The sequence below is a fragment of the Benincasa hispida genome, chromosome 3 (genome assembly GCF_009727055.1).
Source record: "Benincasa hispida cultivar B227 chromosome 3, ASM972705v1, whole genome shotgun sequence".
Lineage (NCBI taxonomy): Eukaryota > Viridiplantae > Streptophyta > Magnoliopsida > Cucurbitales > Cucurbitaceae > Benincasa > Benincasa hispida.
This window is the reverse complement of record NC_052351.1, coordinates 26,904,246-26,929,530: the sequence shown is the minus strand read 5'-3', so window position 1 is coordinate 26,929,530 and position 25,285 is coordinate 26,904,246. Positions and strand designations below refer to the sequence as shown.

The 25,285-nt window shown below is 36.3% G+C and overlaps 3 protein-coding genes across 6 annotated transcripts; 1 reads left to right on the top strand and 2 right to left on the bottom strand.

Moving 5' to 3' along the window:
• Positions 1 to 3,877: 3,877 nt before the first annotated feature.
• LOC120073517 lies at positions 3,878 to 4,778 on the bottom strand. The gene is made up of 2 exons (XM_039026358.1): positions 4,502 to 4,778; positions 3,878 to 4,422 (listed from the first exon to the last, which is right to left on the bottom strand). Exons 1-2 carry the CDS (start codon positions 4,776 to 4,778, stop codon positions 3,878 to 3,880), a joined length of 822 nt encoding a protein of 273 aa, XP_038882286.1.
• A 1,827-nt stretch (positions 4,779 to 6,605) lies between these two features.
• LOC120073281 (ADP-ribosylation factor-like protein 2) lies at positions 6,606 to 8,982 on the top strand. Its single transcript, XM_039026026.1, has 5 exons — positions 6,606 to 6,856; positions 6,957 to 7,067; positions 7,378 to 7,540; positions 8,127 to 8,207; positions 8,755 to 8,982. Exons 1-5 carry the CDS (start codon positions 6,792 to 6,794, stop codon positions 8,890 to 8,892), a joined length of 558 nt encoding a protein of 185 aa, XP_038881954.1. The 5' UTR covers positions 6,606 to 6,791; the 3' UTR covers positions 8,893 to 8,982.
• Positions 8,983 to 9,318: 336 nt separating this feature from the next.
• LOC120073283 (60S ribosomal protein L6, mitochondrial) lies at positions 9,319 to 17,751 on the bottom strand. 4 transcript variants are annotated; one of them, XM_039026028.1, is made up of 2 exons: positions 17,601 to 17,751; positions 9,319 to 9,970 (listed from the first exon to the last, which is right to left on the bottom strand). In XM_039026028.1, the coding sequence occupies exon 2, from the start codon at positions 9,952 to 9,954 to the stop codon at positions 9,646 to 9,648; it is 309 nt and encodes a 102-aa protein (XP_038881956.1). In that variant the 5' UTR covers positions 9,955 to 9,970; positions 17,601 to 17,751; the 3' UTR covers positions 9,319 to 9,645. The 4 variants fall into 4 exon arrangements, with proteins under 4 accessions (XP_038881956.1, XP_038881957.1, XP_038881955.1 ...); XM_039026029.1 differs by having other exon boundaries at positions 9,319 to 9,962; positions 17,442 to 17,715; XM_039026027.1 differs by having other exon boundaries at positions 17,442 to 17,712.
• Positions 17,752 to 25,285: the final 7,534 nt, after the last annotated feature.

Sequence of the window (25,285 nt, the reverse complement as noted above, 5' to 3'; positions counted from 1 at the left end):
ACAAGGCTTTCACATGGTACGTGTATTCATCTTGTTACTTGATTTGGGCTAGTTCAACCAGGAACTAAAAGGCTAAATCTGGTCTCTTGCACAAGCCTAGAATATAATCTTTTGTGGGAATAACAGAAGTCCCTAGGCAAGGACATTTTTTGAAGATACTGATGAGATCCAACAAAAAGTGACAACTTTGATTAGTTTTAAAATGTATGGGATTCTAAACCCTTGTTGGTTGGTTTTTACTGCAACACGAAGATTCTCTCTGAATAACTATTCTATTACCTGTATTTTGTTTCAATTGCATAACCATACACAAGCCTACCGTAATTTGTTACCGAAACCAAGTAGGCGAAAGGATGGTTCTTTCTAATTCTTAGTAGGCATTTGGCTCAATGAGTGGAATTAATAAGTTTGTGTTTGGAATGTAGAGTTGTAAGATGGAGTTCCCAATAATTGTGAATGATAGATTAAGAGGGAAAATTAGAGTTACTCAAATATGAAAAGTAGAAAAAGATGAGAAGATAGAGTTACTCGATAAATGTGCAAACTTTAATAGTATTTACTATTGAAGTTAAGTGGTTTGTATCAACTTAAGAGGTTGGTGGGCCAAACGGCCCCTTAATTTCTAATTGCTTAAAGTTGATTAATCGTGTATGAATTCAAAATGGAACTTTTTTTCAATACATTCATCGATGTTCTTTGAAATTCGACATCTAAGCTATATATGTTACTCGTATTCCAGATATGACTGGAAAAGCAATAAATTTAGAAAGAAATTGCGTAAGGATATATATACACATATATATATTTTCCATATCCAACAAATTTGGTGACATTGTGACAAGGACAACATAATGAAATCAATTATTCATATTTATGTTGCTTATATTTAGCTAATTAATTATATCAAGCTACGATGATCTCAGTAACTCAAGCTTTTTATCCATTGTCATGTTGTGTGAACTAGTTTGAGGCAAAACTAGTTTGAGGCAGATAATGAAGCATCTCCAGTTTATTCTTTAAATACAGGGTTTTCACGACCACTATGGTTTTTTGACATAAACTTTTATAGTTGGTTTGGTTCAAAGTTAGATGTTTGGAAATAAAGTATACATAGAAATAGGATGTCTAAGAATAAGATTTAGGAATCAAAGTTGATTCTGTTTGGATATGTATAGAAATGAGAATAGGATGTGTTATATTTTTATACCATTATAAAGTATGATTAATTTCAATAATTAAGTTTTGTTTGTTAATTTATTTTTATTGCATTAAGTTATTAAATTAATTTTAATCCATTAAAATTTAATTAAATTTATTTACTCACCTCCAGTTTAATACATTTATTATTAATTAAATTTTTTATATTACACATTTATATTATCATTTTTTTATTAAAAAATATTGGTAATCAATTTAAATATCTTTTTCTTATGTAGTTTTGTTAATTGAAGAGTTAATTAGCTAAGGTTAATAATAAGTCTTATATATATATATACAAATGAAGTTGATATAACTAATTGGTTTTAAATCATTAAACAATATTTTTAATTTTAAGAAAATAACTATAATTATAGATTAAAACTAGAAGTACAAGTGTATAAGATTGCTTAATTGAAAAGAATTAACTAATTTTATTATTAGTTAATTAATTAATATTTTTTTAAAGACTAATTAACCATTCTAATAAATAATTTGTGATCTCAATATATTTTACCAATAAAAAGAGATTTAAGAAAATATAATTATGATTATTCATATTTTTTTAAAAGAATATGGTTTTCATATTAATTCATAATAGCAAAATAATTTATTATATTAGTATTATTCTTAATAAAATTAATTATAAATTTAATTTAAACATATTTATAAAATTTAAATAAATTAAATAACATCAAGAAAGAAGTAAAACAAATAAAATGAAGACATAAAAAGAAAGAGAGAGAAAAACCATTGAAAATGGAGAAATAAAAAACTCACCGATTGGGGTGGTTATGGAAAACCTCCATGAGTGAGAATATGAAATGTATTAGAATATGATATTCCCATTCTTCAAACATGGTGATAAAATATCATTTTCTATTTTCATTCTCTTACTATAGTAAATACTATTTTCTAGTTCTCAATTAGTTATGATCAACACTATTTCAAAACCCCTTATTTACTAATGTTTTTATTATTTTGCATTCATATTTTCTTTTAATTTTCTGTTATAATGTTTACTATTTTCTTCTCAAACTAAAATAGTTTATACCTCAAATACATACTATTATAACTCAAACAAATAATCTACAACATAAACACGAACTATTAAAATCCAATTATAATAATCTATGACTATAATAACCAACTCCTTACCCCAAATACTTCGTTTGCTTTCTCACCTGGCCATCTTGCAGAAAGTTTTATAGTCTTCAACAATAGGTAACCACAAACTTTGGTGATAGCTATTGCATACGGCATTATCTTGTATTTTTCATGTTTTATGCATACAAAGTAATAATTTCTTACCAAAGGAGTCATGGATAATGCATAAAGCTCTTCATCTCTACTTATTTTAGAAATAGAAATATTTTATTGATGAATGAAATAGTAAACTACAATAAATCTCTTCAATGGGAGAGAAAAAAGGGTAAAGAATATGAATTTAAGGGTGACTCAGTATTACACCAAATAAACGCATGAGAAAGCACATAATAAAAAAAAAATCAAAAGTAAAAGATGTCTCCAAAGGTTCACCTAGTGTATTTCAAAGAGTCCAAAAGAAACTCCACACAATAGGCAGCCAAAGAATTTTTCTAGAACCACCAAAAGGATTCACCATAAGTAGAGTAGCCTAGAGGTCAAAAATGGAACTAGGAAAAACCAAGGACCAACTGAAAGTATCCAAAATAAGAGCCTAAAAACATTGCACAGAGCAGTAAGCAAACAAATGACCCTATGTCTCAGAATTATGGCAATACATATAGTACCAAGCGAGGGAGAGATGCATGTAAAGCATACAACGTTGCAATCGGTCAGTTGTATTTATGGCTCCAAGGTTGAGCTCCCATAAGAAAATTTTAATCTTCTTTAGGTAGGAGTCCTTCCAAATTACATGGTAGAAATCCTTCCGGTGAGGATAAATAGAACCGTGCAAGTCAACCATAAGAGATTTAACAGCATAATAACCAAAAGAATCCAAACGCCAAATCCAGACATCAACAAAGGGGCAAAATCTAACAAAAGTGAGATGATGTGATATAGTCCATTTAGATATTTTCAGATCATTAAGATTAAGACGAAAATGAAGATCCCAGAATTCAATTTCGACAATCCAGACATCAACAACTATATCATTAGGGTGAAGGGCTAGGTGAAATAGACAGGGTAAAGTAAATAATAGAATACCACATCTGAACCAAGAATCCATCCAAAAAGAAGTAGTAGAACCATTACCAATACGTCGATGGACACGACTGTCAATCAACCCAATATTCTGAAATATACCTCCAAGGGGAGAGATGAGAGCCCCAATGTCTAGAAGAAGGCCAACCTCTCTCATTCAAACGGTGCTTGGCAACAATAACTTTCCGCCATAACGCATCAAGCTCAATAATAAAACGCCAGATCCATTTAGTCATAAGCGTATAATTACGATGACTAAAATTACCAATGTCAAGACCATCCTTAATTTGGGACGTTGGATAGACTCTTAGTTCACATTATGCATACCACCCTTATCATGAGAGCCTTCCCAAAAGAAGTCATGAACCATCTTTTCCAACATAGAAATGACAGAGCTGGGAGCACAAAACAATGATAAGTAGTAAGTGGATAAATTAGACAGGGTAGCCTTAGTAAGAGTATATTTGTCGCCTTTAGAGATGTATGCATATTTCTAATTATTGAGCTTGCATTTAATTTTCTCAACAACAAGTTGCCGAAAAGCCATAAACTTAGAATTTCTAACAAGGGGAAAACCCAGATAAGAAGACGACCAGGAACTCCTATTACAACCAAATGTATTCAACATCCACTGACAATTAGATTCAACAAGATGAATACCAAGCAGCTCACTTTTAGATAGATTGATATTTAAACCAATGGCACTCTCAAAGATGCCAACCACATCAAACAAATTCTGCAAAGTTGAATGATCTGATGTAGAAAATAATAAGGTATCATCTGCAAATTGAAGATGATGTAAAGTGAGAAAAGAAGTACCAATAGGATGAGAAATAATATGTCCCCGAGATGAGTTATGTTCTAAGAGGCGACTCAAGCAATTAGCAACCAGGATAAAGAGAAACAGAGAAAGAGCATCTCCTTGCTGAATACCATGAGATAGAATGATCTTCCCACGAGGATGACCTTTAAGAATGATAGAATAGTTTGCACTAGCAACATATCTTCTAATCCACCAATGCCAGACAACCCCAAAACCTAGTTTGTAACACAACATCCAGAAAATTCCAATCCATCATATCAAAAGCATTCTCAAGATCTAATTTAATAATCACACCTGCCTTATTGGTGGAAAACTGATCATCAATTAACTTATTTGTCATTAAAGAGGCATCCAAGATCTGTCTATTAACCATGAAAGCAAGTTGATTGGCAGCAATAGTATGAGAGAGAACAGGTTTTAATTGATTAGAAAGCACCCCAATGATAATTTTGTATGCACATGAAATGAGATTGAAATAGTCTTTGAATAAAATATTTTTAGGGATCAAGCAAATATAAGTCTCATTCAAAGATGCATTGATGATACTAGAGGAGAAAAAGTCATTGACCATGGACATAATGACTAACTTGTTAGCAGACCAGAAAAATTTAAAAAAAAATCAGTAGTAAAACCATCGGGACCAAGAGATTTAGAGGAGCCCAAAGAAGAAACAACAATTAAAAACCTCTTCCTCAGTAAAAGGGCGTTCGAGGTTGGTAGCTTGTGAAGGGCTAAGAGGAGTCCAATCAAGGTTGGTGGGGATAAAACGTGGAGCCAAATCCTTGCTGAAAAGATTCAAGTAAAAATCCAAAAATTCTTTGTCAATTTCACCCGCGGATAATAAACTACATTCATCTCTTGAGAGAATTTCTAAAATCGAATGTTTTCTCTTGCGAGCTGCAACAAAACGGTAGAAAAAACAAGTGTTCTTATCCTCCTCTTTAAGCCATTTCAATTTACAACGCTGATGCAGTAGACATGTTCTTTTGCCGTCTCAATCTCAATCTATTACCATAGTATAAAACACTAATATATCTGTTCAGAAGAAAGAGGGTCAATATCCTCCAAATTATCCAGAGCTTGCAATCTGAACACAAGAGATGGACTCTTCATCTCTACTTGATATATATCGTTTTGAGATATTGATAACTCTGTGCTATCATAATCAACTTTTTCAGTTCTCATAGAAGTATAATTTTTTCCTGCAAGTGACATGCCATTAAATTATAAGAGGAGCATACTTTTACCTATGCAGACTATTGGGAACCATTGTTTTTATGGGGAGGGAGTGTCAGCCTTTCACTTTCATCCCCCACCAATTGCTAAGGTAATTCTGCTATTTCTTTTTCCTTTTTCTATCCTATGGTTTTGCGCTTCTCGTCAAAGGTTCTTCCTTGTGTAGGTAAGCTTAGTCTAGAAGAGAAGCTTGAAAGTAGTTGAGTTCTCCATTATCTGGCCATCATCCCCCAATGTTTTGACGTATAAGTAATACTTTAGGACTCCTAGGTTAATTGAATTTGCAACAGAAATACAATAGGATTTTTTTTTCTTTTTTTCTTTTCTTTTCTTTTTTTTTTTTAGTTAGACTAGGTTGGAGAATGTAGCTTTTGATACCATTTTTTTTTTTGTCAACTATATAATAGGACATTAATAGAACAATTATAATATAATTACATTTTGAGAAAATTTCAGTTAACAATATAAATCCAATTTTGTTTTATTCTCAAATAATCCGATATAATTTTGTTCAACTTAACTAGAAATATTGCATGTAGAAATTTGTAAAATGATTGCTTAATTTTTTTTTTTTTTTTTTAAAAAGAAATGCATGATAAAAAATTAACCATAGAACTCATTTTACAAAAATTCCTAATTTAAAAAACTAATAGTAAAAGAAAGTGTGATTCATATTTTATTAAAAAAGATTATTTGATTTAAGCCCAACTCAATACCCAAACACTCAAAACACAAATATATGAACTCTAGACATCATATTTTATCCGCGTCATTTTACAAAGGTGAATCAGAGTGGTGAATGAACATAATTTGCCTTAGCACTTCTCAATTTCACTCACTTGGATGCTTCAAGGTATGTTTGTGGCTAACTGTTTATGTAATAATCATTTGATGTATTAGGATGTGTTTGGAATACTTTTTAAGGTGATTAAATTAAAAATTAAGTTGTTTTTAAAAAAAAAATCATGTGTATAAAAACTACCTAAAATAGATTTTGAAAAAAGAAATTTATAAAATAAAGGACCTTTTTAAATATAAAAAAATAATTTAATGGGATTCTTTTATTGTAATTTCCAGCTACCGTTGTCAATGGCGAATTCTTTTATTGTAATTTAAAATTAATAGAAATATTTTTTAGTATATAACAAATTAGAAACTTTGGAGTTACCTGTTCAAAAAACATATGAAATCATAGGTCATTCCAAACAGGCGGTTTTAGGGATCCGTTTGCCGGAGCGCGGATCTGAGTTCTCTGGAAAAGCAAAGGAAAGTAGACCCGAGAAGAGGTAATTGCGACTGAGTTTGTTGAATTGTTTGGAAGATTTGCGGTGCAGAGACGGCGTAGATAATGGGGTTGCTTAGTATCATTCGAAAAATTAAAAGGAAAGAGAAGGAAATGCGTATACTTATGGTGTATGTAAATCTCTCTGTATCTCTATCTCTATAGCTCTTTCCCTCCCAATCTATTTCTCTGCATCTTATTCAGTTGAATCCATTGTTGATTGTCGTTCAGTGGCCTCGACAACTCTGGGAAAACTACCATCGTTTTAAAAATCAATGGGGAAGATACTAGTGTTATCAGCCCTACACTTGGATTCAATATCAAGACTATCATCTATCACAAGTGAGCTTCCTTTTTCTTGTTCAAGTTTTGGGATCTGCTATGCACCCTGTTCACTCTTATAGTTGCTAATTAGCTCCACCAATTAAATGCCAATGAACATGAATGCCATGGGCCATTTCGCATGTCTTCTTTTTCTGAGAGCTTTTGGTGATGACACACAAGAAATCCCATCTCCACTAAACCCTTGATTGTCTATTTCTGATTCGATATTTTCGTTGATCTTGTGGGGAATATTTCTAATTCGAGTACTTGAATTTTGGAGCCACAGACTGAAGACATTTGATATGCTGTTAACAATTTGCTTTGGTAGGTACACACTTAACATATGGGATGTTGGAGGCCAGAAGACTATAAGATCATATTGGAGGAACTATTTTGAGCAGACGGATGGACTAGTTTGGGTAGTTGACAGTTCTGATCTTAGAAGATTGGATGATTGCAAATCGGAACTTGATAATCTTTTGAAAGAAGAGGTTAGAATGTCCCTGTTTTTAAATAGATTGGTTGACAATTTCATAACAACGTGATTTTCTCTCTGCCTTTTTCCTTGTATAGTTTTGACTTCTATATTAGTTTGTGTATTTTTCTTTTCCTTTATGTTGATTTTGTTATAATATCTATGTGTTTTCTTTAACTGAAGTAAACATATAATAGGCTCAATCTTTCTGTTTGCATTTTCTGTAATATGAATCAAATTTTACCATAGAACCGTCAATTAGGCAGTTTGATATTCTCATAAAGTCTATAGTTTGTTTAAATGCCAAAGTTGTTAGTAATGAATTTATTCGTGACTCGGCCAAGTATTTGAAGTGCAAGCTTGACAAGTTGATATATGGTCTAACTAATTCAGAAATGTGATTTGTTGATGTTAAACCAGTGTTTTTGTGTGGCCTTTCTTCTTTTACCTTTATCTATCACAATGATATCAGTTTCTTACTTAAAGAAAGTAGTATATAAGTAATAACTGAATAGTAAGCACACATGATATCAAAGTTTCTATAAAATTTTACATAGATGGTAAAGAAAGAAACATCACTAATATTGTTGATCAAATTACAGAGACTTTCTGGAGCATCATTGCTTATTCTAGCTAATAAGCAGGATATAAAAGGAGCCCTTTCTCCTGAGGAAATTGCTAAGGTTAGAAGTTCCTCTTCCAAGCTTTAAGTTCAATTTTTTTTTTTTTTAATAGGATCTTTTAAAATTTTTATGTAGCAGTTTCTTTAGGCCCAACTTAGTTCTTTCCCTCTTTTTTATGATGGCTACCACCTCATGTGATAATATTTTAGGAAAATCATATGCATACATTAAAGGTTGCAAACTGTAGGGGAATTTTGAAGTAATAACATGATCTTAAACCTAGTTCCCACANATTTATATGTTTATCGTTTTAGGACTTTCTAGTGGTCATTTGTTCAACATTCTTCAGTGTTTTCACAGTAGCATATTGGTTCTTTATCACCAATTATCTATCACAATTAGAGCAAAAAGATGGAGGGTTTCTTTCACATGTTTGTAGATCACTGTTCTTGTTACTTTTAGAATTGACACTTCAAGTTTGGTCACCCTGTTGTACGTTATTACTATTACCTTGAGGTTGGGCTGTGGGATTCTGAAATAATGCTTTCCAATGCACAGTGAACTAGTGCTTCACGGCCTACTTATCTGTTCATCTTTTATTCTTCAGGTAATGAATTTGGAAGCCATGGACAAAACACGGCACTGGAAAATTGTTGGTTGTAGTGCTTACACTGGTGAGGGGCTATTGGAGGGGTTCGATTGGTTGGTCCAAGACATTGCCTCCCGAATCTATGTGTTAGACTAATGTCTCTTCGATTCTGTATCTCATTCCTTATAGAAACTGATCTAAGATTTTGTCGAATATATGTGTTCGTTCAAATGAACGTTTGTCTTCTTTGAAAAGTGCTTTGTTTCATGTAGAAAAATATTGAATTTCATCTAAAGATCAAATATGTCAGTCAAGTACTTAGTCTAGTGGCATTCGATAGATCATGTATTTCACATTTGTTGGAAACACGATTGAAATGGTTATCATTAAACAAGCAGCAAAGTATACTGTCAGGCAACCTTCATTTGCCCATGAAATTGACTCGAGATGGATTTTCCTTACCCATATAAATTTGGAGCTTCCATTTCATTCAGTCAATCCTTCCATTTCTTAACAGGGAGAAAACATGTCAAGAAATCATAGAGGATTGGGAAGGATAAACAAAAATTTAGATGAAACTTTAAACAAAAGTTCATAAGAAAATTGGCATTAACCTTCTTGCCAAGAAAAGATGGGTAGCCATTAAACATACAAAAATGATCGTTACAACTTGAAACACAGGAGAAGTTAACCCTCAACTCTAATTCCTGCATGGTATGCATCCTTCAACATATGGGATCAATGGGATAACATTGCATTGAAGCAAATACATTTCAGTCGCATGGCTTAATCTATGGAATGCTCTAAAAATATGCATACAAAAAACCCAATTATTCTTAACCCATACATTTCAGTCAGATTGGTGTCTGAATGAAGATCAATGTGAGATCTTTTGTGCTCCTTGGTGATTTATTTAGACTTCTTTCCTTGTTTCTTCTTTATGACCTCGTCGATATACATGATGCCCTTGCCTTTGTATACTTCTGGCGGCTTACAGCTACGAACTGCAGCAGCAAATTGGTGTACTCTTTGTTTGTCAATCCCTGTGCAGCATACCACATTGTTCTTGAAGCAAAAGACGCGAACAGCTGGCGGAACGGTTAGTTCAACTTCATGGCTGTATCCCAATTTAAGATACAAGAGACGTCCTGCTGCTTCTGCTCTGGCTTTGTAACCAACTCCCACAATCTTCAGGAACCGAAAAAACTTAGCCTCCATTACAGTTCCTGTTCACCTATTAAGATGAAATTTGCCAAGTACTAAGTCGACTGATCTTTGATATATTTCATATATGTTGGAAATAGAAGAGATATAGATGGTTCACATTAAACAAGCAGCAAAGTTTATTGTCAATAGGCTTGTATGTACACATTAAAACTGTAATTGGTAATGAACTTTGAAAATATATCACCAAAATTATAATTTCGTGAGCAATAAGAATGGGCAGGAAATAATTCCAATCACTTGAAATCTCACAAGATTATTGGTTCAAAACTTGATATGATAATTACTCATTAGCATCGAGTGGAATTGATTAGTTGAATTTATAAACTTCTACTATAAAATCATATCGACCTGATTAGAGAGATTCCACAACCTGCAACCACCCAACCCACCAATCTCTCATCACACACATGAATGGTATATATATACAACCCAACATGTTTGCAACCCATCAGCGCACCCTCAAATTGTCCTTGTGATTGGAATTTGGTTAAAGATTTTCTGCTCCAACATCACACATCTCCACCAGATTTGAAACTTGTATTATTGGGTTGAGATAAATTTATCATAGTGAATCTAAAGTGATAAAGTAGAGTAGCAGAACCAAGATAATCCATCATCTTGTCAGTAGCCTCATCCCTATGTCACCCTATTATCTTGATCCCATATGGACGAGAATGAGATAACCTGATGGGAACGATGCTCCACAATGTGATAGACCCCCGATCAAGAAAGTGTACGTCCGAAAGAATAATAAACATGGTAAAGGGCAGAATGGACAAAGTGATATAATGCAAAATGAGTAGGGAATTATGTGGGGACCAGGGATCTTTATGTTATTAGGATTATTCTCTCTTTTCTGTCATTTTTCTGTCTATTATTAGGTTTTTTCCCGGGGGGAGGTTGGGTTTTGGCCTTTTGTTGAAAATAGCTCATAGAGCTTATAAGAGGGAGGGAGCCTCGGCTTCCTTGGCTATTTAGCCCAAATTGTGAATATATAAACCGAGTTTTATCACTTTGGTATCAAAGCCAACAGTCATCGGGGAATGGTGAAGAAGATGGAAGCACGAATTTCTGCAATCGAGGAACAGCTGACTTTGTTACAAGTAGGGATGGAGGCTCGGATGGATCAACGGTTTACTGAGATGCAACAAGTGACGGACAACGTTATGACAACACGATTAGAAACCTTGGGCAAAACAATGGAGCAAAAGATGTTGCTCGTGCTCGAAACATGGTAAAAAAAAAAAGGGACTCTGCAGATAAGGGGGAAGGCACTAGCTCGTCTGAACGAACTATGACTGACAAAGGAAAACACCCAGAGGTGAAGAAAGTAATAAGAAAGAGAGCTTGTTTGGCAAAGAAAAGAAAGAGGTACCCTTGTTCGACATGCCTTTACGGAAGCTCGAAATTCCAATTTTCAAAGGAGAGGTGGGAGATGATCCGTTTGGGTGGTTCCATCTAGTGGAGCGCTACTTTGCCGTCAATCGCTTGTTGGAGAAGGACAAGCTTGAGGCTGCAGTCTTGTGCTTAGAAGGTGAAGTGCTGGAGTGGCATCAATGGGAAGAACGGACACCGATGGAAAGTTGGGCAGATTTCAAAGAGCAGATGCTCCTACACTTTTTGCTGACAAAGGAAGAAGATCGACGAGCTCAATTTTTTACCCTGAAACAAGAAGGGACAGTGAGAGCTTATTGACGCCGGTTCGAACAACTCTCGGGGCCATTAAAGGACTTACCTGACGAGACATTAGAAAGTAAATTCGTTAGTGAGCTGAAGGAGAATATCCAAGTTGAGATGCAGATGTTTAAGTTAGTGGGTATTAAAGAAAAAATGAGAATGGCCCAATTGATCGAAGATACAAAAGATGCCCGGAAGAAGAAGGGAGGTAGAAGCCCAAGCCCACCTTCCAAAGTGACCGGGTCCACAACAACCCCGGGGATGGGTTCAACATCGAGCTAATCTAACTCAAATAATACATCCCCGGCCTAGACAATTTCCCTTAACCCTAGTCGTAGCACGACAGTCTCCTCAAACTTGGTGACATTGCGAGACATGAACGGTAAAACATTCCCTGCTGGCAACTATAAACGACTATCAGATAGCAAGATGCAAAGCCACAAAGACAAGGGGTTGTGTTACCGATGTGACGAACGGTATAGCCCAAGCCACCGTTGCAAGGAGTTAAATTTGTTAATTCACCCTGATGAAGAGGTAGAAGAGCCCACAGTCAAAGAAAGCTTAGGAACAGAAAGTAATGAGCACACCCCAGCTACGTTAGAAAACATGGTGATAGATCCCTCGGAAACAGAAATTGCCGAACTATCACTCAGCTCCTTAGCAGGGCTCAACTCTCCAAAGACAGTGAAACTGGTGGGCACCTTAGGGGACAATGATGTGGTAGTGTTGATTGACAGTGGAGCATCCCACAATTTCATTAACGAGAAGTTGGTTAACACGCTCAACCTTCCTCGCTCACTGACTTCCAGTTGCGGAATTATGCTTGGCACAGGGAAATTTGTTTGGACCAATGGCATTCGTAAAGGTGTGGTCCTTAATCTTTCGAATTTAACCATTATTAACAATTTTTTTCCTATACCGTTGGGCAGTGCGATGTAGTACTATGCGTCCAATGGCTCATAACCTTAAGGCACGTTGAATGTGACTGGAGCACATCGAAGATGGACTTCCAAGTGGGTGAATGGAGGGCACATTTGAAGGGGGACCGAAGTTTGGTAAAATCCTAGATTTCCTTGAAGTCCATGATGAAACACATGATGTAGGAAGGCCAAGGAATTCTCCTCGAGTTAAATGCAATAGGGATTCTACCGGAAGAACCTTTTAGTTGTGAACCGATCAGCAAATGTCCTGAAATTCAAGAGGTCTTGAAACGATATCAATCAGTGTTCAGACCAATTGTGGGGCTGCCACCGTTACGACATCACGACCATGCTATTGAGTTGAAACCAGGGGAGGGACCAATCAACGTTCGCCCGTATTGATACCCACAATTTCAAAAGGACAAGATTGAGCGATTGGTGGCAGAAATGTTGACAGCAAGCATTATTCAACCAAGTACCAGCCCCTTCTCCAACCCGATTCTATTGGTTAGGAAAAAAGATGGCAGTTGGAGGTTCTACGTCAATTACAGAGCATTGAACCAAGCAACGGTTCCTGATAATTACCCTATTCCAGTTGTGGATGAACTACTTGAATATTTTCTAAGATTCATCAAATACAAGTCACACAACAAGACATTCACAAAACGGCCTTCAAAACGCATGAGGGCCACTATGAATTTTTGGTGATGCCGTTTAGCCTACGAAACGCCCCTTCCACATTCCAATTGATAATAAACGACATTTTACGCCCTTTTCTACGCAAATTTGTATTAGTTTCTTTGATGACATTCTAATATTCAACACTTTTGTTCATGAACATATAAATCATCTGTCCATGGTGCTGCAAGTCTTGACTGAGAATCAGTTGGTGGCTAATCTTAAAAAATGCACATTCGCAGCATCAAGCATTGAGTACCTTGGTCATGTGATATCGGTTGAAGGAGTGGCGTTCACGACATCAAGCATTGAGTACCTTGGTCATGTGATATCGGCTGAAGGGGTGGCAGCTGACCCGTCTAAAATTGAAGCTATGGTTTGATGGCCAGTCCCAACAACAGTAAAACAATTGAGGGGTTTTTTAGGTTTGACGGGGTATTACCGAAAGTTCTTGCTTAACTACGGTTCCATTGCCTTCCCTCTCATGCAACAGCTCAAAAAAGACAAGTTCCTTTGGAATGAAGAGGCCCAAAAGTCTTTCAAAACTTTGAAGAAAGCCATGATCGAGATTCCAGTGTTAGGCCTTCCGGACTTCACACACCCATTCGTGGTTGAGACGGATGTGTCTAGGGTGGGAGTAGGAGCTATATTAATGCAACAAGACCGACCGCTTTTTACAGTCATGCTCTACCCCTAACACATCGATTGAAGGCAGTTTATGAACGAGAATTAATTGTCATTGTGTTGGTTGTTCAGAAATGGCGACCTTGTTAGGACACCGATTCACAGTGCAGACAAACCAAAAGAGTTTCAAATTCTTGTTAGAACAACGGTTGATCGCGGGTGAATATCAGAAGTGGGTGGCGAAGCTGATTGGTTACGACTTTGTCATCGAATACAAGAAAGGATTGGATAACTCAGCTATTGATGCTTTGTCTCGAGTACATACAGTTGTAGAATTAGTAGCATTAAGTTGGGTGGACAACGTCAACCCAACTGTTTTTCGTAGCCAAATCGACCAAGACAAGGAATTGAGGATGATTCGGGAGACAATTATACCAGGCGAACCGTTCCCAAACGGCTACTCTGTAAAAGGGGACCTACTGCTCTATACAAACATAATTGTGTTACTACTGCTCTATAAAAACATAATTGTGTTACCTTCAAACTCCCTTACTATCCCCCTCTTACTCCAAGAATTCCATAATAATCCTGTGGGGGGACACAATGGGACAGTCAGGATGTATCAACGCCTCAAGAAGGAGTTGTTCAGGAAAGGGATGAAAGCGATTGTATGATCTTTCTCTCGAGTACATACAGTCGTAGAATTAGTAGCATTAAGTTGGGTGGACAACGTCAACCCAAATGTTTTTCGTAGCCAAATCGACCAAGACAAGGAATTGAGGATGATTCGGGAGGCAATTATACCAGGCGAACCGTTCCTAAACGGCTACTCTGTAAAAGGGGACCTACTGCTCTATAAAAACATAATTGTGTTACCTTCAAACTCCCCTACTATCCCCCTCTTACTCCAAGAATTCCATAATAATCCCGTGGGGGAACACAATGGGACAGTCAGGATGTATCAACGCCTCAAGGAGTTGTTCTGGAAAGGGATGAAAGCGATTGTACGATCTTTCGTGGGGGATTGCTCGGTTTGTCAGCAAGCTAACTATTTGTCCTTGGCGCCAGCAGGGCTGTTACAACCCTTACCTATACCGAAAATGATTTGTGATGACGTTAGCATGGACTTTGTCGAGGGCTTACCAAAGTCAGAAGGCCATAATACAATAATGGTTGTGGTAGATCGGTTATCAAAATATGCTCATTTCATCGCCCTCCGACACCCTTTCACAGCAGCTACGGTGGCTGGAATATTTCTTCATGAGATAGTTTGATTACATGGAACACCCCGAAGCATCGTTTCAGATAGGGACAAGATCTTTACAAGCTTATTTTGGGAAAAATTATTTAAGCTGACCGGAACTCAATTGAAACGAAGCACTTCATAACACCCACAACCCGATGGCTAGACAAAGGTCGTAAATCGAGGATTGGAAGCGTACCTACGATGTTTTACAATGGACACTCCAACTAAATGGGCGAAATGGTTAACTTGGGCTGAATATAATTACAACACATCCGACCACACTTTGCTAAAAAAATCACCCTTTAATGTAGTATATGGTTGCCTGGTGCCCCCATTAATTTCTTATGAAGACTACAGTAGTTGTAGAGATAGATGCCCTTTTGAAAGAAAGAGATGACATGTTGAATCAGCTAAAAACCACGCTTGAATGAACACAACAGATGAAATCCTACGCGGATGCCAAATGGCGTGAAGTGGAATCCCAGGTCAATGAATGGGTATATGTTAAGCTTAAACCATATCAACAAGGCACATTGTTCATCCACAAACACCCAAAATTGGCTCCTCGCTTCATCGGGCCTTTCAAGATCAATGAACGAATCGGCCTAGTGGCATATAGACTTGATCTCCTGGCCCACGTAAATTTTCATCCGGTTTTTCATGTGTCTCAATTACAGAAGGCAATTAGGTCTATCCTACTAAGGATCGCCCCCTCAGACATGGCAGCATAACACAACACTGCATCCTCAACCACTCACAGTGTTGGACGTTCGAAAAGTTGGCACCACTGTGGTCTCTCCTGCTGATTTCAAAGTTTTAGTCCAGTGGGATGGCATGTCCTCAAAAGAAGCTACGTGGGAAAATGGCACATTCAATGCTAAGTCGTTCCCTAACTTTCACCTTGAGGACAAGGTGATTCTCTTGGGGGGCAGGTAGTGATAAACCCCGGGTCAAAAAAGTGCACGTCCAAAAGAAGAATAAACATGGTAAAGGGCAGAATGGACAAAGTGATGTAATGCAAAATGAGTTGGCGATTTTGTGGAGACTAGGGATCTTTCTGTTATTAGGATTATTCTCTCCTTTCTGTCATTTTTCATTTTGTTATTAGGTTGCCCTTCCTTAAAATAGGAATTTAGGGGGGGGGGGGGGGGGGGGGGGGGGAGGAGCCTCAGCTTCCTTGGTTGTAAATATATAAACCGAGTTTTATCACAATGTTAAGCCATCCGACCCACCTATCACTCTCTGAAGGTCCTCAAGGCTGGCTGCTATAAAGCCCCAACACCCCCACAAAACCATCAATATGGTTGCCAAATTACCCCTCCAAACACCCCCACAACATAAATAAACAAATAAATCCTTTTATTATATATCCGTTAGTATCTGAGTCAGCTTGCACGCACCTCGATTAATTTCACAGAACAATCCACCTTATCCTACAATATTTGAGTTTCAAGCAAACTCGTAGGATATTAAATTCTAGATAAGTGGCAACTATGAATTAAACAAATTCCTTCTAAGCTGTTTATTATATTATGACCCTTATTGAATTTTGTTAAGAGTTCAAGATTAAGATTGTGGGAAAAAACACAGGAGCAAGGTAAAGTTTAGACTCGATTCTGATATATAAAATTTAAAACTCGGTTGTCAAGGGATGATGTGGTAGCTGAAGCTTCAAGATTAAGATTGAAACACAAAACTCGGAAAATTAAATCTACTGATATACAGGAGTACAGCGAATATAGGGAGAACAATGGGGAAGGATCATTTATAGAAAAAGACAAATGTTATAAGCTTACTATCTCAGGCAACGTCAATAAAAGATAGAAGTTTATCGAAATGAAGAGAAAAGGAAATCATCAAATCTAAATGCAAAGGTGAATACTATGGCTATTAGAATCAGATCACATTCAGACAAAGTAAAGAAGCTGCTTCAATAATAGAGCCATCAAAGAAATGTTCGTGACAAGTTACCATTCATATCTCAAGCAATTTGAGTATTCTGATACTAAAGTGTACAGCTGATAATCTTCTACATAGAGAAGATTTGCAAAGAGAATACCCAAAATGTCAAGAAAGAAAACAGCCGTGGTTTCCATTTGACAAATCCACAATACTCATACAAGAAAAAAGTAATTAAATAGCAGATTATCTCAAGTCTATACTATACATCAGTAATAAACAAAACTGCGAGTGTAACCATCGAATCACCGTTACTCATTGATATTAGTCATTCGAACAACATTTCGGAACTATGCGAGATATATATTGAGCAGTGTATATATACAATCGAGATTGAAGCAATCATAAGTAAGCAAAACCTAAAAAAGACAAACCTTGAAGTAGGCCGAGTGAGTGAGATTGGGAGGGGGGGGGGGGGGGGGGGGATGGGGGGCGCCGATCGAGAGAGTAGACGGAATAGATAGGAGGGATAATCGGGGCTTGCGATTGAAGATTGTGCTACCAGAGAGAGAGATGTTTGATTGCAAGGATACCTTGGGGATCTGAAAAATGAACGTCGTCGAGCAGGAGCGGCGTGCGGGGTGGGGGCGAACGGCGGCGTGCGGGGTGGGGGCGAACGCGGCGTGCTGCGGCTGGTTATAGTTGGGAGGTGGTGCCTGAAGGTGACATAGGGTTTAGAATGAAAGAAACTAGGAAATAATTATTTCTTTGTTGCGAACGTAAGGAATATACCAATAAAATATAATATTAAATAAATTAAACATAATATAAAATAAACAAACTATAAAATAACAAATTTTTTTAAGTTCTCAATTTTCTTCAATTTTCATGAACTTTGTCCAATGCGTGTCTTCCAAAGCTTATCAAATATCACTATTTATAGATAATTTGAAAAGTAGGAGTTGGATTACATGGACATCAAGGGACTGATTAGAATGTTGAATTAATATAGGATGTCTGGAGTTAGTGTTTGTGGAGTTCATATGTTTGTATTTGGGGTGCAGAATTATTTGGTTTGAATTCATGTCTGTGTTTGAGTACAAAGTAAGTTCATATGTTTGGGTATCTGATACAGTTTTTTTAACTCAAGATAATATGCTTTTGTGATTACTATTTATGTTTTGAAACTTTTTTATTCAATAATTCTATCCATCTTTATTTGAATAAAATATGGATGGTAATTTTTTCTTTTAATTTTTAAAATTTTCTTTCTTCCTTCCTTTTTTTTTTTTTTTTTTTTTTTTGGGCAATGAACAAGAATTAACCCATTACATTTCTGTAGAAATATGGTTAAATAAAATGAGAAACTAAAGAGAAATCAAAACTTTTGATTCTAGCTAATTTTTCTCCATGAATTCATTGTCATCTTCTTATTTTTCTTCTTCTTCCTATTGTTGCTCTATATTTTTACAATGACATGGTCTTTTTTTAATTAAATCTCCCTCATCATAGTAACAGCCAATGGAATGTCACCACATTTCTTCAATAGTTTCACTTTCATTTCCACTAAATTTAAAGGATCATCAAAGAACAAATCTCTATTTTTCACTCATTCTTGTTGGAAAATGTTCCAGGAAAAAAATTCATTTTATGATTTTTTTTATTATATGTTACATGCTTCTTAACTACATACATATTTTTCGTCTAAATATTCTTAACACTCATTTGACATGTGAATTCATTACATATAAATATTATACTTCATGTAGACAAAATAATATTTTTATATAATTAACAATCTTGCAATATACTTTAACAGTCATCAGTCTTAGAGTAGTCGAAAGTGGTTGTCAAAGTTGATTATCAAAGATGATTTTTGTTGGAGTTTGTAGTCGAAAGTGGTTGTCAGAGTCTGAGGTTGATCACATGAAGGTGTATTGGAGTTGGTCGTCGAAGTTTTTCATCGGAGGTGGTTTTTGAAGGAGATCTAAACAAAGAGATCCAGTGAGAGGAAGTGAATCGTTCCAAATCCCATTGAGAAAGAACACAAGCAATTACAGTCTAAACAGAAACGATTATGCATCAACTAAAAGAATGAACAAGGGATAGAGTATGCAAATATTTGAAGAACCTTTCTTCAAGTATCCCTCGATCAATCTCCAATGCGTCCAAAGAAGTACTCAAACGCAACGATTAGAACAGCCAATAGCACGAACTGAAGAATCCTCGATCACTATCGAGTCCAACTCGATCCTCGAACCTCGAACGAAACTAGCATACCACCACAAGAGTTACCTTAATATTCTTGATGTGAGTATCTAGGAGTTGTGGGCTCTATGTGACTTTGGATAGAGGAAAGGAGGAGGCAGACGATCGAGTAAGTGGGAGATGGATGAAGTCTATCGTATAGACTAGATACTCGATCGTTTAGAAAGAAGAAGCCTATCGTATAGACTTTGCTACTCAATCGTGTAGCAACGAGTAAGCGAGTAACTATCGTATAATAAACTCGGTACTCAATCGTGTATGCTCTTTATGCTATCGTTTAGTAAAATGCTTTTACTCAATAGTCTTCCTGTGAGATCAATCTAAATTGAATCAACTGATTTTGAAAAACGATTTTTCTTTTATCTCACGGTTATCATAACCGTTTTAAAAACCTCCCACTCAATTCGGTTTTTAAAGAAAAAGGATAATTATCATATAATTAGTATATTATAAATAAATATGATAATCAACGTATCATATTATATTTATAACCTATAGTTTTAATATTTCAGCATATGAAACATATAAATCATAGTTCTTTTTCTATGTTATGGTATTTAATATAAATCATATTAATATTAATTCCTCCAATTAATGTATCTAATACATCATATCAATTATATCACATATAATTAAATTTCCTCTTGTTAATTTGAACAATTCAAACTAACCCAAAATTTGATTCTCAACTTAAACCCATTGAGCTACCAATGGGACCTTATGGACTTGTAGCTTAAAGGTCCAACGGTACGTGAATAACTGACTAAACTCTTTAATCATGAGATTCACCATTCGTTAACTGTTGGTCACTCCACTAAAGACCGACAGTTGCACTCTTCGCACTATAAATATATTTATGTGTCCATTGTACAGATATATTTCTGTGTCCATTGTAGGGGTTGTTCGTAATAACGGCTGGGTCAAATATCAGTTTTACCCCCGAGATTACGTCTTATTCCTCAAGTCCCTACTGATTCTCTAATGAACAACTAGTTTGTGATCCAATAACTAAACCAAACTCTCTCAGCCTAGTGAGAGGGTGGGGCCCCTTGTTCAAGACCTGGATTCAGTATTTGAGAGAACAACCTTTCTTCTATCCCTAAATTGGGTAGGTGTGAACTCCGTCTTGCACCCTATGTCCCCAACTACCTATCCAGTCTTACCCCGAAAATGGGAGTCTTATTGAGCCGGCGCTGTTGAGCCAACCCTCAACTATGCAAATCTAAGGGCAATCCCTAATAAATAGGAGTTCATAGTTAGCTCAGGATTAAGATCGAGTTACCTAGGTCATCTAGGTGAAATAGTCAGTCTTATACAGTAAATAGCGTTATAAAGTAAGAGTGACTTATTTCTTGGTCCTGATCTTATGAAAACTCATTGCATAGGACGCTCCCATTCCTCATATCATAACATGTACGAATTAGGATCACATCGTATGTAACACTTTACAACTCTTTGTAACAACTACAGAGTAGGCCACATCCAATAATGTTACCAGAATAAGGTACCCAACCTCATTCATGTACCATAGATCATTTTGACTATTTATTCGAACTCGATCCACTCTTATGTCTCCATATAAAGTTCAAGTACTCATACAATAGTCATGGGTCTTAGTTTATTGGATTAAACTTTTGTACAATTTATGAAATCAATAACAAGTATATTGATTATAGAAAATGTTTATTATTTTACAAACTACGAGTTTTTAGGACATAAAACCCAACAGTTAATCCTTCAACAAATTTCTTAAATCCTTTACCCTCCATAAACTTGAATGACAATTCGTCATCAATTACCATTTCAACCAACGCTTCCCCATAACTCTCTAAACTATATGACTCACATACAAGTTATGATGTATTATCCCCAACATTGTATTTGTCTTTATTTTTGAAATCTAATGTCATTTGGGTTGGATCTCTCTTTTTCTGGTAAGGGTATTTTTTACAATTTTCCAAATGATTCTTCATAGTCTCAGTACCATTACGTTTAGAATGATATGCATAGACAACTCCACAGTACTTACATTGAGCATGAAGGTCTTTAGGATCACCTTTTTGCCTCTCAAAATGATCCCAAACCATGGGTTTTTTCATAACCTTCCTTCTTTTTGGTGGATTTGGAACATCTGATGTCTCATTTGCTGATTCAACATTAACGATATTTGTATTGTCATCTATTTTTGCATCTCGTTCATTTTTTGAAACATCAGTTGCAGTTCCATCAAACTCCATATCCGTTGAATCCATGTAGCTGAACCACACCATGTTAGATATCAGTATCACACAATTCACAAAAACTCAAAGTATTTCAGCTTTACAAAAACTCAAGTCTCGAAGTATTTACAAAAACTCAGATACCCATACCCTTATCACCTTATGCATGAAACATGAGCAAATAAGGAATTCGTGCCAGAACACACAATACCTCAATAGGTTTCACCAATGACTCATAAAAGATAATAAGAGGAGTAACAGTGCCTCTATTCCTCATGTACACTGCCTCACCTCAGTAGAACAACAACCAACACTCATCCCCAATTTGTTACATAAATGTAAACTTTCAATACAAGAGACTATGCAACTCAAATTTGTTAAAATTGTGAACTAAACAGTAAATTAGCAATATTGAACACTAAACAAAACTTTATCCACAACATTTTTCAGAACTCGATAACATTTTATGAACACTGACCAAATATAAAATGACCCTTTTATGGACTCGACAACAATTTTCAAAACTCATCAAACCAAACCGGTCGAAGTGGGTAGTTATATTTTATTTTATTATATATGGGATCGTTTATAACACTGACCAAAAATAAAATGACCCTTTTATGGAATCATTCAACCCAACGGTACGGATTACGGAACGAAGAAGAAGAGAACGATATGGACCTTCAGGCAACGACCGACTGAACAATCGCTAAAGTTTGTCTGAACGAAGAGGAAGAAGATCGTTGAAGTCTATCTGAATGAAGAGGAAGAAGATGATTGGTTGAAATCGTTCAACGGTACGGACGGATTACGGAACGAAGAAGGAAGAATGATCGCTGAAGAAGATGTTGAACAAAGAAGATGGCTGAAGAAGATCGCTGAAGTCTGAACAAAGAGGAAGAAGATCTAGCGGCGCGGCTTCTGATGGAAGAATGGAAGACGAAGATCCCTAAATTTTTAAAATACAACTTTATGTGTATGTATGTATGTATGTATGTATGTATGTGTGTGTGTGTGTGTATATATATATATTTAAATAATAGGTCGGTCGAGTCAGGTCTAACTCGCCCCAACCGCCATTGGAATTGGTTTTAAAAACCGAAAACCGACACCAACCTCTTCTGTATGCTTTTTCGACCGTCTGACTCCATTTTGGTCGATTTGGGTCGGTCGTGTCGATTTTTCGGTCTAACATGCTCACCCCTAGTCCATTGGATATAACCAGTCAACAGTGCGATGACCCTTCATAAATCGCTCGTAAGTACAGCTGAGCCAATTTACTGTTTTGCTTCTGTAGTTATATCTAATTTCTTAATACCATTTATTCCTCTAATGAACAATAAGTCATAGTCCTACAATGACTAAGTCCTCTCTTCCCAAGAGAATGTGTGACCACTATGTTTAAGACCCGAAACCAGCCCTTAAGGGAGAAATTTATCTACTTACCCCTGCTTCATGGAAGGAGTGAATTCCGTCTTATGTAGCTGAGTTCCCAACTTCCTAATCAGACGAATCCCCAAAATAATAGGCTCGTTGAGTTGGCAATCTGGCCACTCTCACTCATACAAATTAAAGGATTGCCCTCGTGAGTGGGAGTTCCTAACTCACTCAGGATTAAGGTCATGTCACCTATGGTCATCCTAGTGAAATGTAAGTCTCAATTATCAATGGCGTTATATAAAGAGACTAATCATTTTGTGGTCCGGTCTTATACAAACTCTTTGTATAAGATACCCTTGCTCGCATGTCTCCACATGAATGGTCAGGATCAGACCATCTGTAGCATTCTACAACACTTGTAACATCTACAAAGCGGGTCGTATCCGTAGTGTCACCAGGATAAGGTATCCATCCTTTTTCCTTATACTACAGACCATTTAGGTTATTACTTGAGGCATGATCCACTTGTATGTCTCCACATACATGCTTAAGTTACATGAAATAACCCCAGATCTTAGTTTATTGGATTGAGTAAATACTTATAAAATAATATTGATTTTATTAATAACAATATGCTTACAAAGTGTTTACAACCTACAAGACTACTAGAAGAATTAGGACACAAATCCCAACAGTTTTCAAATTCCAAAGTTGGTCGGGCGAAAGTTGTCGTCGAAGTTGATGATCAAAGATGATTTTCGCTGGAGATTGTAATCAAATGTGACTATCGGAGCCCGAAGTTAGTCGCATGAAGGTGGTATTAGAGTTGGTTGTTAGAGTTTGTCATCAAAGGTGGTTGTTGAAGCGTTGAGTTGGTCATCTAAGTTGCTCGCTCAAAGATGATCATCGAAGTTTGTAGTCGGAGGTGGTTGTCGGATCCTAAGAATGTGGTTGTTGGAGTTGGTCATCGAAGTTTGTTGTCGGAGCCAATTGGTCATCGAAGTTAGTAATGCGAAGGTGGTCGCCAAAGTTGGGTCACTGATGCGTTGTTATTGCAATGAAATAATGATATAGAATGTGATGGTGGAATATACGTTGTGCATGCAAGTTTTCTTAGCAAGATCCAAGTATAAATCCTACTAAGTTTCCTGGTAAGCCCATGGTCGAACACAGGAACTATGAAACCAGTATGTGATGTAATTTCAGATCTCTTTGCGGTAATAAATAAAACAATGCGTTGGTTGGTATGTTGTTTAAGGTATAAAGTCTATGCGGCGGATTTGAGAAAAGAGTTAATAATACGAAAGTACAATGAGTATGCAAGGGAACGGGTTGAGAAGGGATTTAGCTAACACTTCCTAAGATTGCGTTCATGTTATGCGATCATGCTACATACATACAACAGCAAGTCATCTCTCAATGCAAATGTCAAGGCTTCTAGTTTTAGAACGCATGTGATGTATGTGATGATGTCTATAGGACTTACGTCTAAGTCTCTATTCTTGTCTATGCGCTGATGAATGACACACACATACACAAGGCGACCACATACTACCATTAGCTATTTCTAAGGTGCATGTGATGCATGTTGGCAAACAGAGCTTATCTCTAAGTCTCTATCTCTTGCTTATACAGATCTAATCTTGTTTTCTCAAGTCTAGATTCTAACCTAGCTCTCTCAAGTCTTAGGTTTTTTTCTTTAGACTCTCTCTCAAGTAGCTCTAAAGGGGTGATGGACGCAACATAAGACAAGATGATCACATGTAATGAAGATCCTAGGTCATGTTAGCTAAGTACTTCTCAACCTATTCGAAGGTTTAGTTACTTATGTGTAATGTAAAGAGAGTGAACAGATGTAGAAATGCAGGTTCCATTCTATAAATGAAATCGAAATACAGAATGACAATGTGAAATAAAGATAAGGAGCCTGGTAGCAATTTCTTGCTTCCCAAGGCTTTTACATTGTTTTTCTCTACTCTACTCAAAAGATATTCTTGCTTTCGCAAGAGTCGGTCCTCTCTCTATTTTTCACGTTCCCTAGCACTCTCTCGAGCAGACCAAGACGATCTTCCAATATCTTCTCTCTTCTCTCGCTTCTGCCTTCTAAGTATAAGGAAACTATGAACAAAGGCAACTACCTTCTATATGGCTCAGTTGGAATGAAAAACTAAACTGAACTCCTTTAACGAAGGTGGCCTTCGGTATTTATAGAGCTTTAGGGTGAAGAGCTTTTCTCTCAAATGATGCACTGATGGGATGTCATTAATTCTCTATCTGATGCGCTGATTAATTGGCACCGAAAAGCTGAGTGTACTTGCTACAGTGTGTCGTTAACGGCTTGTCAACTTAATTTGGAATCGACTGTCATCAGCTTTCTGTCCCATCATGATTTATTAAGCTTTCACCTTCAC

What these genes read in the sequence shown, in the direction of transcription:
- LOC120073517 (XM_039026358.1), bottom strand. Translation starts at nt 4,778, where the DNA reads ATGGTCAATGACTTTTTCTCCTCTAGTATCATCAATGCATCTTTGAAT. An exon ending in GTTTTCCACCAATAAGGCAG is followed by an intron (nt 4,423 to 4,501) that starts GTGTGATTATTA and finishes GTTACAAACTAG; the next exon opens with GTTTTGGGGTTGTCTGGCAT.
- LOC120073281 (XM_039026026.1), top strand. Translation starts at nt 6,792, where the DNA reads ATGGGGTTGCTTAGTATCATTCGAAAAATTAAAAGGAAAGAGAAGGAA. An exon ending in ATAATCTTTTGAAAGAAGAG is followed by an intron (nt 7,541 to 8,126) that starts GTTAGAATGTCC and finishes ATCAAATTACAG; the next exon opens with AGACTTTCTGGAGCATCATT. An exon ending in CTCCTGAGGAAATTGCTAAG is followed by an intron (nt 8,208 to 8,754) that starts GTTAGAAGTTCC and finishes TTTATTCTTCAG; the next exon opens with GTAATGAATTTGGAAGCCAT.
- LOC120073283 (XM_039026028.1), bottom strand. Translation starts at nt 9,954, where the DNA reads ATGGAGGCTAAGTTTTTTCGGTTCCTGAAGATTGTGGGAGTTGGTTAC.